The 12,945-nt window shown below is 46.7% G+C and overlaps 1 protein-coding gene across 2 annotated transcripts in view; it reads left to right on the top strand.

Moving 5' to 3' along the window:
* Positions 1 to 1,885: 1,885 nt before the first annotated feature.
* PRPSAP2 (phosphoribosyl pyrophosphate synthetase associated protein 2) overlaps positions 1,886 to 12,945 on the top strand; it is a 46,926-nt gene continuing 35,866 nt past the window's right edge. The window contains exons 1-5 of one of the 2 annotated variants that reach the window (XM_047089849.1): positions 1,886 to 1,996; positions 6,789 to 6,884; positions 7,141 to 7,291; positions 8,473 to 8,525; positions 10,909 to 10,975. In XM_047089849.1, coding sequence (XP_046945805.1) covers positions 7,173 to 7,291; positions 8,473 to 8,525; positions 10,909 to 10,975 — 239 coding nt within the window. In that variant the 5' untranslated portion in view covers positions 1,886 to 1,996; positions 6,789 to 6,884; positions 7,141 to 7,172. The remainder of the gene's footprint in view (positions 1,997 to 6,788; positions 6,885 to 7,140; positions 7,292 to 8,472; positions 8,526 to 10,908; positions 10,976 to 12,945) is intronic. The other variant, XM_047089850.1, reaches the window with a different exon arrangement.

The following is a 12,945-nucleotide window of genomic DNA, read 5'->3' on the forward strand; positions in this document are numbered from 1 at the left end:
TTCAGTTTTGTCCCGCGAATGTATCAGTGGGCTCACGGGTCGCGCCCTTTGCAAGAAGTATGTCCCTGTAAAGTTGTCAGGCAAAGGAACTGTCTTAACGCCATTTCATGAAGGATCACACAATTTATAACTCATAAATCGAGATGCTTGTATTCCCCAATTGTAAAATAAGAGGCTGGCTGCTTCTGGCTAGCTGCCCAACCTTTAATGAATGATTTCATGCCTCACGCTTGTGAAAAATCCAAAGCAGAATTGGAGATGCAATGTGGTATAGGGATCAGCATAATGCAGTTTGGTGCCAGGCCTCCTGGATTGCAATTCTCGTCCACTTAGTCATTTGTCAAGTCATTCAGTGTGGGTGTTTCAGTTCCCATAGGTATTAAAACGGAGAAGACAATAATGTCTACTTCACGCCCTTGTGAGGACTAAATACATTATGGTTAATATATGGTAAGGACTTAAGAGGGCTTGTTTTGATACAGGGTAAGTGCTACATATGTATTTGCTTTGTTTGTTTGTTTGTTTAGGTAGGTTTCATACCCAGCGCAGAGCCCAATGCAGGGCTTGAATTCAGGACGCTGAGATCAAGACCTGAGCTGAGATCAAGAGTCAGAACTTCATGACTGAACCACCCGGATGCCTCTGCATTTGCTATTATTATATTTAAAATTAAGGGGCGCCTGGGTGGCGCAGTCGGTTGAGCGTCCGACTTCAGCCAGGTCACGATCTCGCGGTCCGTGAGTTCGAGCCCCGCGTCGGGCTCTGGGCTGATGGCTCAGAGCCTGGAGCCTGTTTCCGATTCTGTGTCTCCCTCTCTCTGCCCCTCCCCCGTTCATGCTCTGTCTCTCTCTGTCCCAAAAATAAATAAACGTTGAAAAAAAAATTTAAAAAAATAAAATTAAAATAAACCATACAAATATGGTTATATTTAGATTATAAAGAATTCAGGGAATGGATAGCAAAAGCACCAATTCCTTTACAAAATAAAAGAAGAAAGGTTGGGGTGCCTGAGTGGCTCAGTCAGTTAGGTGACTAACTTTGGCTCAGGTCATGATCTCACGAGCCCTGCATCGGGTTCTCTGCTGTCAGCGAGGAGCCTGCTTCGGATCCTCTGTTTGTCTGTCTCTCTCCAAAATAAAAACAAACATTTAAAAAATATAAAAGAGGGGCGCTGGGTGGCTCAGTCGGTTGAGCGTCCGACTTCAGCTCAGGTCATGATCTCACAGCTCATGAGTTCGAGCCCCACGTTGGGCTCTGTGCTAACGGCTGGGAGCCTGCAGCCTGCTTCAGATTCTGTGCCTCCCTCTCTCTCTGCCTGAACCCACTCGCATGCTGTCTCTGTCTCTGTCTCTCTCAAAAATAAATAAACTTCAAAAAAAATTAAAATTAAAAAAATAAAAAATATAAAAGAAGACAGGTCAACAAAGGAAATAATGATACCAACTGATTGTTTACTGCATGGCAGGAACTGAGCTACAAAGCTCTGCAGGTGTTATCTCACTTAATCCTCATAACCCTATGAGATAGATGCTACTGTCATTTTCATTTTTCGGATGAGGAAATTGAGGCTCAGAGAGGCGAAGTGACTTTGCCCAAGGTTACAAGCCACTAAAGACTTGAACCCAGACATTTGTAATTCCACACCTTTGTTTCCACAGCCACCGCATCCCAGGGGTCCAAAGAGGCTCAGCCCCGTCCACCTCCCCGCCCCTCTTGCCAGCACGGCCCCACCTCTCTAGCCTGCACCTCCCCCGCCCCCCCCTCCCCGCTCCTCCCCTCGGTGGGCCCCGCCCACGGCCCCAGCGAGCCAGGTGCCTCCGCAATCCCGGCTCCCGGCCCCGCCCTCTGCCCCGCCCACAGGCCTCGCAGTCGCCGTGGACGCCGTTCTTGCGCATGGAGTCGCCATTTTGCTCCTAGAGAAGCCGCCTGGAGAGCCGGCGCTTTCTTCCTTCGGCAGCCGAGGCTGCGGCGGGGCCGGGGCTGGGGTCGGGGCCAGGTAGGCGGGCGGGAGCCAGCGACGAGTGGCGGCGCGGACCGGCGGGCTCCGGCAGTGCGGGGCGCAGGTGCAAGGGGCGGGGAGCCCCGCGGCGCCGGCTGGCGGACGGGTCGCGCGGTCCCGGGGCGGCGGCTGGGCGGGGGGATACGGCGGGGCGACCCCGGGCTCGCGCCCGCAGCCGCCCCCTCCTCCCTCCCTCCCTCCCTCCTCTCCTTCGCGGGGCCCGCGGGGCTCGGGCCCGGCGCGCGGCCCCGGGTGACCCAGCTCCGGGCGCCTTTGGGAGTCGAGCCCTAATTACGGGACCGGCGGCTCAGAAAACGAGCCTCCAACGCAGCCATCTCCGGCCCCTGGTCTGACACAGCCCCTGATTCTAAGTTGACTGGCCTTGCTAGTCGCGGACCATTTCTGTTCTTCTCTGGCCGTTTTTTTTTTTTTTTTTTCCCACCCAGAGCTCACCCAGCAGAGGTTGAGGGAGGACCTCGATGTGATTTTTAGATACTATTTGACTTTAAAATGTTTTTTCCCCCAGCATATTGCATTGACGATAGGGTTTTTCCCCCTTTATTTTAATATTGGCGCAGTTTGGGTGTTTAGCTTTTATAAAGAATAAGGAAATGCAGACTGGGGATTTGGAGCATGAAGAAGTGTGATTTCTTACATTTAGAAGATTTAAATGAGCAAATAAAAATAATTCAGCCACATCATTGAACTCCGCTAAATCCTACCCTTCTTCCTGCCCGTGTTCCTACCCTGACCCGGTCTATACCATGATAACCCAGTTTTGATTAGCAGAGATGAAATTCTGCGCTTATTCACTTAATATAAGCACTGTACAGAGTCCTGGGTATTTACCGTTTTTATTATGTTGACTATATATTTCCGAATTTTACTTAATTACCCCATTATGGATGCTTTCTATCTGTCCAGTGTTGCTCTTAAAAGAAATCTTGCAGTGACCATCATTGAACATATATGGCTTGTTCTTTTCTTGCCCTGGTACAAATGACCAAAAGGGGAAATACTAAAAGTTATGTGTTGTGTTCTTTCTTCAACACCTGGTATAAATTGTATTTCAAACAAGGCCTGTCTAGACATTTAAAAAAATCTGGGTGTTTGTCTGATTCTGCTGTGATGCTGAATTCAACATGGGAGTATCATCATTTTCTGTGCTGTTGCATACAACTGTCTGCTACAAGTCAGACTGAAACTCAGCTGTCGTCAGCTGCTTAGAAGCCGCGCAGCCTTGAGCACGTTTCTTAATCTCCGGCCTCATTTCCCCATGTGTAAAATGGGTCCACTTCTAGTACCTGCTTTCTTGAGTTGGCGTAAGAATTCAGAGCACTTAGAAAACAGCGTTAGCTGTAAGAAAACGTGCTGCTGGAGAGACAGGCAAAGAGCCTGGGATCACAGAGACACGGAAGATTAATTCGGCTTAGGTTTTGCCCTAATTCTCTTCAGTACTGATATAAAAAGCAGTTGTTTTTGAGCGAGGTACGTCAGCAATAAAAATAATAATTGTTTGCATCTTATGATGCTTTTTAGTTTGCAGACTGCTTTGAGTACCATTTGTTAATTGTTGCGACTCAGTGAGGTCAGGCTTTATTCAACAACTGTTTGTTACTTTGTCAAACACCGTTTGGCCCCCATGTGCCAGGTACTAGGCACTGGATATACAGCAGAGAATGTAATGGTGGGAAAAAAAAAAAATCTCTGCTGTCCTGGACCTTCGGTACTGGTGGGGGAAGCTGATCTTCCCAAACATCTATCTCTGTTGTCAGGAAGGGAAGGGCCAAGCCACCTACCCAAGAACGGGTCGCTAGTAACCACGGAAGGCAAGCCCGGGATTTCACACTTACTCTGGTGTCTTTAGATAGGAGTTTTTGCAGCGGATGCTTTGGAGGGAAAGCATCACACTTTAAGGCAAGCCTTCCTCATCTGAAATGCGGAAAAGTGGTTTTGGAAGGACTGCTGGCAACATCCAAAGCGAGTGGCCTTTCAGTGTGGATTCATTCAGGAGACTTCATAGATTGTCCAGTCTCATTCAGAGAGGAGTAGGGTTTGCTTTTCGAAAGGTACTGAGAGCCTCGGAAAAGGACGTGTTTTCATCTGTGTTATAAATAATTCTCACACATTGTGGGGTAAATTTAGGGTAAATGTAAAAGCAGCTGTAGTTTACAGGGTTGCGGAGCAGGGAGAATGAGAGTGCTCTCTTCACTTTCCATTTCACGCTAAGGCTTTGTCGTAATGAGCCTTCTGCCAGGCCCCATCCTGGTGATTATGTTTCTGAGGATAATCTCTAAAACTCACTTTTTTGAAGCTTGGTAGGGAGTACAACTTGAATTTCCAGTAGGGAAAAGGAGAACCCAAGCTAGCAACAGCCCTTAAGTTTGAACATCTTGTGCAGTGAGTAGGCGCAGAATATGACTGTCGATAACCATTTCCAAATGGATGCCCCTACCTGTGCCATTTTGATGGTGGTGGGTTTTGGTTATAGAAACCTGATGTCCGAAGACTTAGGACGTAAGAGACCACAGTCAGTGGTGAAGGGCGTTCAAACTGTGACCAGTAACGAAAGGCTGCAGGAAGTATCCTGGGGAAGAGAAGGCACAGAGGCAAGAGGGCCATCTTGAGATAGGTTGAGCACTGCCCAGTGGAAAAGGAATTTGATGTTTCCTGCAAATTATCAAGGAAAGGGCAAAGACCAGGAGGTGCTGAGGGCAGGGAGAGGAAGTTTAGCGTGTTCTAAGGAAGAATTTGGAATGATGGGCCCCTAGGATATGGGCCTTGGGCTCGAGCTGTTCAGGCACCTGGAGTGGCTCCTTGGCGGGAGTCCTGTAGATGGGCCTGGTTATCTCTCAGAGCTCTTTCTACCCTCAGATGCTTTCGTTCTGAGTGTTCCATGTCCTCTCAAGAACACTGTGGTACCTTAAGAAGCTTCTCATTTGAGGTTTGGGGAACATAACAAGATGGCCAACATATGCATGTAACCGCACTTGTTCAGTAGAAAACCAAAACCTTGAAAGTGGATACCAATGTAGCTAGCTTCCATTTACCAAGCAGATCCTCTGTGTTGCACACTGTGTTAAGTGCTGTACAGAAATTAATTTTACAGCAACCCTGTAAGGTCACTTTACCCTAAGGCTAAGAGAGACTCATTCATACAGAACCTCGCAGTGAGTTGAGCCCAGATGCAATCGTGAATTTGACTCCAAAGCCTGTATTTATAACTACAGGAGAATGAGTTTTTATTGTTTCCGTCTCCAGACCTGTGCCATCTGTTCCTAAAGACAGACATAGCATTGGTTGAGAGATGGTGTTGGAAGATACTTAAGATCTCTTCCAACTTTGAGTATTGATGACTAAATACATTCTTTTTTTCATCTGTACCAGCCACTCTGGCCCACACTGCCATAAAGCAGGTGTCAGCAGACTTTCTGTGGAGGCCCAGATGATCAGTGTTTTCAGCTGTATGGCCTGTACTCAACTCTATCATTGTATCCATAGACAGTTTGTAGACAGTGAGCATGGCTGTGTTCCGATACGATTTTATGTACAGAACGAGCATTTGGAGGGATCTGGTTTGGCCCGTGGGCCGTAGTTGGCTGATCCCTGCTCCCGAGCCACTTTCCATCGTAGGTATCCTCGTTGGTCTCCTTAGGGCTTTGGTCATTTGTGCATGTGTTTGTGTTTGGAATTCATAGGCTGTAGGTCAGTTTTCATTGTAGTGCTCCATTTTTCCCATCACGGGATGCCCCATAAGAGGCACTCTCGGGAAATGTGCTCTCCTAGCTTGCTGGTGCGTCCGTACCTATAAATTGCCCTGCCCCAAGGACCCAGTGGTTCTTGCAATTACAGCAGAGACGCGCACACGTGCGCTAGGAGCCCTGTTTAGGATGGTGACCTGCTACATGTGACATCTCCGCACCATGGAGTACTCGAAGCAGTTCAAAAGTATATTTTGTAAATATACAACCCCCGGGTTGTCAAAATACATCGTTTAACAAAAAAGATTATAGATAAATTTGCACAATGATTTTTTTACATTAGAAAGGTATTTTTGTACATATTTTTTTATGAGGCGGGGGTCGCATGTGAATGGGTACAGGTCAGGTGGTGGCCGTATCAAACTGATAAGAACTGTCCGTTCCTGGGGACGTGGGTGGGAAGGAGCCTGGGATTGGTGCTCGTGATGTTAGCCTAAACAAGTTTCAGTTCCTCACGAGGAGAATGTGTGTGTGTGCCAGTGGAATTAAAATTTAAGAGTAACAAGAAAGATCCGCTTGGCTTCGGTCCCTTTGTAATCTTCCTGGAGCCATCAACGGAGGAAATGCAGTGGGCTCGCCGGGAAGGTCCCCCCCGCCCCGTGGCCTGCTAGGTTATTGCTACGGCATCTAGTCCTGCACCTTCCTTGGGTGATAAGGACGCAGCCCAGAGAGTGGAGGAGCACATGAACGGCCCGTGGGATTACCACCTCGGCTCTGATGACTCTCGGGCCAGGGGTTTTTCTGTTTGTGCCCTGCTGCCTGTCAGTTGGGTGGTTGCTTTCCTTCCCTTTGGGGTTATTATTTGGTCTCAGCCTTGTGTTCCAGTTCAGAAAAACTTAGATGCCAAGGTCCAGCTTAGACATGACTCAGGGCATCAGAGAGGCAGCTGGCAGCCAGGGGGGAGGTTTGGGGGTAAATAGTTATTATAGGAGAAGCTGGGCACAGATGGGCTATTTATTCGTCATTGAAGGATCGATCAGTCCATGTCCTTGCTAATGGCTCTGCCATTTTTCTGTGTGTTAATCCAGGAGGAATTTTGTTGTCAGAGAATAAAAGGAGGTTGTCCATAATTGACTTTAAGCAGCAAACAGTAAAACACTGAGCTCTTCAGCTCCGCCTTTCTTGTAAGTTTATCGTTTGTTCCCAGTGGTCATGAAAACTGATTAAATCATGCAGTAACATTTTTCCATAAATCCAGAACCCTGAAACCCAAATGAACTTTTTATTTGTCCATACATATATTTAATATAAAAGACTCCATCATGGCGAAAACTAATTTCCTTCAGCTTAAGTCATTTGCTAGTAAAAAAAAAAAAAAAAGTTCATTCAGGTGAATTTCATATTCTGTGGTGGTTCTTAATATACTTTTAATCCTCCTAGGCTCTGAGAATTGGAAAACCAAGAAGGTTTTGATGTTTTGTGTGGCGCCACCTGAATTAGAAACCAAGATGAACATAACGAAAGGAGGTCTGGTGTTGTTTTCAGCAAATTCTAACTCCTCGTGTATGGAGCTTTCAAAGAAAATTGCTGAGTGAGTACTTCGTGCCATTAAAATCCATATTCAGTATGTCATGTTGTAAGAAAAATTTTTTTATGTTTATTTTTGAGAGAGAGAGAGGCAGAGGCAGACACAGAATCTGAAGCAGGCTCCAGGGTCTGAGCTGTCAGCACAGAGCCTGATGCGGCCTCGAACTCACAACCCGTGAGATCATGACCTGAGCTGAAGTCAGATGCTTAGCTGACTGAGCCCCCCAGGCTCCCCTCCTTATACTTTTCTGATGATCACTTCAAGTATGATGATCATTTCAAGGAGCCAATGGAGGTGGAGGTTCTTCATTTCTTCCAGTTACAGGCGCCCTCATTATGTCATGTTTTAAATTTGACTGTCGGAATAGCACTGATTGTTAAACTTGAGAACAGATGTTTTGTAGTTGGTCTGTGTATCGTCTGTATATTAAGGGCTAACTTTTTTTGTGAACTGTTGTAACTCCCTACACGTTCGTTCGGCAGACATTTATCGAGTCTTCATAAGTGCCAGGGATTGTGTTAGGTGCCGCATACGTGGAGAATTACTTGCGTATGAAGAGCAATGAAGTGTATTCTGTATGAACATAGTTTACATAGATTGTAGTTCAGTCTAGTTTTAGTTATTTATTAAATAAAGTTTGAACCCCCTACTATGTATTAGACCTTGATCTAGATATTGGGGATTAACAGTGAACCGAACAGTCAGGATCCTTTCTTCTTCTATGTAGTAGGGGAGCCAGACGAGAAGAAAGTCAACAAAACAAATGAGAATTTCAGGTGGTGATAGTGTGAAGAAAACGGGATGAAGGGAAAGGTTTGTGCAGGTTGTTCTATTTTAGCTCAGGTGCCTTTTAAGCCCAGGGGATGGTATGTGAATTGAGAAACCCTCCAGGCAGAGGGAACAGAAGGTTCAAAGGCAGGAGGGGTTGGTGTAGCCCAGGGACAGGCTCGATCAGGCTAAGCTGGCCTCCGGAGGCTTTCTTGGGGAGGCGTGGGGTGGGGGTTAGGTAACGGAGTGACAGACATTATCGTATCCACTTTAAATTTTATGGTAAGAGTGCCTCTGTTTTATTTCACTTTGTCTCATTTTTAATCAATTTATGAATCATCCTTAAATAGTAAAGATGTTGAGTCGATTTTATTTCTATTACCTTTTCAGCTTTTTCCCCCTTTTCTCTTCCCTAGGCGGCTGGGGGTGGAGATGGGCAAAGTGCAGGTTTACCAGGAACCTAACAGAGGTGAGCTATCTCAGACATGCGTGTGATGTTGATCTTTTTGTGGAATGTGACGTTCTGGCTCTGTCCTTCATCCTCTGCTCTTAAAATAGTTGGACCCAGCGGCCAGTTATTTCCGCCTGCGGGAAGTCCAGCGGGCAAGGTGGCGAATACCAATTGGACGTAGACCATCTGGGGGCTTGAACTCCAGTTCTCAGACCTCATTCAGTAAAGACTGCAGCCATGCACGCAGCTGGCCCACTGAATGGAAATCTAGCTCAGCAGTTGTGTGAATTTGTGTCCCCTTAGGTGGGATGAGAAAGCCCTGTGTGGCCACAGTGTTAACTGGTTGCCATTCTTTATTCCCCATAAGTTGCCGTTAGGAAATGCTTTTGTTAATTGATTTCTGTCATTACATAAACACCCCACATTGTGCACTTGTTCACGTGTTACTTACTCTTTGTAATTTCTGTAGAAATGGTGGATATTTGAAATTATCCTAGCAGGAATGATGGACAGCTTACCAGGACCCGAGGGTCAGACGACTTATCCTTGGCGAGTTATTTAATTTTTCTAAACTGCGAATGATTTGTGGTGCTTTGAGGTTTTAATGGGATAATTTGTGTGCCTTCGCACTTGGTGCGTAGTAGGTGCTCGGGAAACACTGGTTCCCTGTCCTTTTCCACTGTAGGATTTTGGCAGTTACCTAAATATTGGGAGAACTTACAAGACGCTTTGATGAAAAGGCACAAATTTGTTTCCCCCTATTTATTTCTACCATCACTGCCACCTTTTTCCTGTCTCCCAAGATCCCCCATGTGGCTTCAGTGGGAAAAATGTGTAATTGAAGAAAATATGCAGGGAGAGTTTGGAGAAGGGTCTGTTGCTAAAGCAGATTGCGTGATGCCCTTTGTGTAGCCTGGAAGGGAGGGTTAGGGAGAGCTGGTGGTGGGAGTCTCGTCCCAGGAGGAAAGTTCGTCTGCCCTCTGGGTTCCTGCCTGAGGGTGGGGAGAATACTTGGTGTCTATCTGGAAGGAAGACCGGAACTGATGTTTGTGGATTCCTCGCTGTTACCAGGGACTGAAGCACTGTGTTCAGGGGTGATGTTAGGTACAAAGTCCCCACGTCCCTGACGTGACAGAGTCAGGATTCAAACCCAGCTCTCCCTGACCCTAAAGTTCATTTTCTTTCCTTGGTACTGTATATTCCTTTGTAAACACACATTCTGTTTTTTCCCAACATTTTTAACAAAAATGTTTGGATCTGTAAAAAAGTTAAGAGACTAGAGCTGTGAATATCCCACGTGTATGTCTGCCGTGGACTCAACAGCTTACATTTTGCAACATGAATATGAATGCGTGCAGCCTTTTGAAAGTAAGTTGCAGGCATCAGGTCACTTAAGCTCTGAATGCTTGGCTGTGCCCCTCCCGAGGAAAAGGACTTTGTTCTGCATGAATACGTTGTCTAGTTTAAAGAAATAAATGACCATTCTCTAATTATGTAATATCTCGCCAATATTCAGATTTCCCTTGTTGTCCTGGAGAGCCTTTTACAACTATTAGGTTTTTTGTTTTTTCCAAACCGGGATTCTTGGCTCAAGCAATGTGCTTTCTTTTTCACTGTTGTTTTTCTGTTTTGTTTTTTTTTTTTAAATGTTATTTTTGAGAGAGAGAGAGAGAGAGCACATGAGCAGGGAGGGGCAGAGAGAAGGGGACAAAGGACCCACAGTGGGCTCCATGATGACAGCAGCCAGCCGGATGTGGGGCGAGAACTCATGAGAGAACTCACGTGAGATCATGACCTGAGCTCAAAGTCGGAGGCTCAACCGACTGAGTCACCCAGGCGCCCCTCAAGGGATGTGTTTTCTGTATCTCTTTAGTTTCTTCTCATCTAGGACATTTCTTTTCTTCGTGTGATACTTTGAAGAATGCCCCATTCTTCATTTGTCTAATTGTTTCCTTGTGGCCATTCACAAGATTTTTTGAGAGTAGGGATGTTAAACCTTCTTTGTCTTTATTCTTACAATGTTTTTATAACACTTATTGCCAAATAAGTTAATTGTTGCTGCTTTTATGAATGAGTATGTAGTTTCCCATAGAGATACCCTGCTCAGCGTGGCTCAGTGCTCCCTGCCTGTGTGGAAGTAAGAAGGGTAGATTACTTGGTCCAAGTGGGAAATGGAATTCTCTCAGTAGCACGAACTGTAACGTTGACATGTTTAAAAAGGGTGATTGATGCCAGTGTGTTCGTTATCATTTACAGCACCAAAAGCCTTGTGAATGTTTTTAACAGTTCCATTCTCCACATTTTGTGACACTGGGGATGAGGCAGATTTTTTTGTGCATTTTCAAAAATTGAAATTATGTGCCGTCTTCACCACCGCCTCTTTTTTTCCTTTTCCTGCCAGAAACAAGAGTACAGATTCAAGAATCCGTGAGGGGAAAGGATGTTTTCATCATCCAGACTGTCTCAAAGTGAGTCCTTAGCCAACAGACACGGGGGTCTCTCTGGGTTTCTTTCCGGGCAAGAGTGCTTGGACTCATAAGAGCTGACTAGACAGGAAGAATTATGACCATTTTAAAATCGGTATGTCTTATTCTGCTAATTTTTCTGACATAACTGCTGACTTTCAGGTGTTCTTTCAGGGTTCTCGAAGGGTGGAAGTAACCAGGTACTGGAGCAGAGGCTCTTAACGAGAATAGGACCTATGACGTTGCCTCTCAGTAGTGGGAATCTTCTACAACTTGCAGGGAAGCTCTTCTGGTCCCCCCAAAAAAGGCAGGGGGAGAGGGGTTTACTTACTTGGGCTTCTTAAAGCTTTGACTGCAGGTCATTGAAAAATGATCACCACTTATTATCATGTAGATTAAATGAGCCAAGAAGGTGAAATAACGTATCGAAGGATGTATTCCTGTCTGGTGTGTGACGTTTGACATACGTATGTGTGTGTTTGGAAAGTTGTCAAGGCCACAGATGTGTAAGGTGGGTGTGGAGGAGTCTGTGCGGCGAGGTTCTCTGCATCGTTTTTTGATCAAATGCCGCACTGTCCACGGACACCCCCGAATGCCTCTGTGTATGAAAGTTCTTCACCTCAAAGTGGCTTTTAATAATGTCTGAAAATCAGTTCATATAGGGTGTACCGTTTTTGAGCTTAGAGATGCTAAATTTTGCTGCATGTTAGATTTGTATTTATATGTGTAAAAAATACCAAAGAAAGCCTGGTCTCGGGAGAATTTAGCCTCGCAACACACATACTTCCACCGAATGTTGAACATCTATCCTGGTCCTTGGTTCATCGGGATGAAGTCTCGTAGCCCCCTGGCTCCTCTGGGAAGAACAGTTGAAGGGGACCTGTCGTCGCGTCCCATGCCTTCCTGGGAGCATGTGTGCCGTGGAGAAGGGCGGGGGCCACTTGTTTCGATCCCTCTGCCACGTAGCGTCCTCGGCAGACCTGGGCGGGGCTGGGGGCACTGAGTTCTTGTGGCCTCTCTGCCTGGCAGGCCGAAGGGCCAGGGTGCTGGTGGAGAACTCCCCTGTGGGCACCCCTTGCCCTTCACCTTCCAGCATCGGGGTGGGGAAAGCGCAGAGCACAGGACGACTTCCGTCGCTTCTGGCTCCTGTGTGTCTGGGGTGCTGTTACCTCCTCAGAGACACGTGTGACTCCATTTTGGAGAAGTGCACGGAGGTGCTTGCGTCACACAGGGGAGAAGCGGGCATGGAAAGCCAAATCGGACTTAGAATTCAGGGCTTCAGAGGGGGACTCGTGTAATCCTTCCCATTTCCAGGTCCTTGCATTCCTTTCCTGTGTTTTGGTTTATTTCAACACTCCTATCATTTTGCCTCCCGCCTTCTTTTAGTTTCTTCTTCCTGTAGTGAAAATCACCTGCGTGTCTCATCCTGCATCATTCCGAGCTGCGCCGTAGGCTTGTGCGAGCTCCGCGGTTCTTAGTCTTGCCAGGTTGCCGGAAGCCTGGCCGTTGTGGTCTTTGCCAGATAGTTAACGTTGAGATCTGATGTCGTCAGTACATCTTCTGTTTCATTTTAGTACAGGCTAATGGTGGGCACTAAAGTATTAGAAAAATTTTAAATGGAGGCAATGCTGTCCAGTAGCTCAACTTCTGCAGTCACTCAGACAAGTTCATTATCAGAGGTTAGCGCTGGCCAGCCTGTCAGCAGCTCGCAGGAGACAAGTGCTCCCGCACGCATGATTCGGGACCCTTGGTGTAACTCTGTACTCCCTGTCGGGTCCTCTCCTCCTCCTCTTTCACATTCGGGGCGGGGGGTGTGACCTTCAGTGTCCGGCATCTAGAAAGCCATGAAACTCGATGAGGAGCCCAGCGGATGAGGCGAGGTCGCAGGAGAGGGCAAATGAATGGGCATTAGGCAGGAAGGTGGGGAGAGGAGAACCGGCACAGGAAGCCAAGTGGGGCAGCACAGGAGGAAG

This window comes from Lynx rufus, unplaced genomic scaffold, assembly GCF_022079265.1.
Source record: "Lynx rufus isolate CCGP_SWC_20201006 ecotype Redwood Valley unplaced genomic scaffold, mLynRuf1.p SCAF_28, whole genome shotgun sequence".
Taxonomy (NCBI): domain Eukaryota; kingdom Metazoa; phylum Chordata; class Mammalia; order Carnivora; family Felidae; genus Lynx; species Lynx rufus.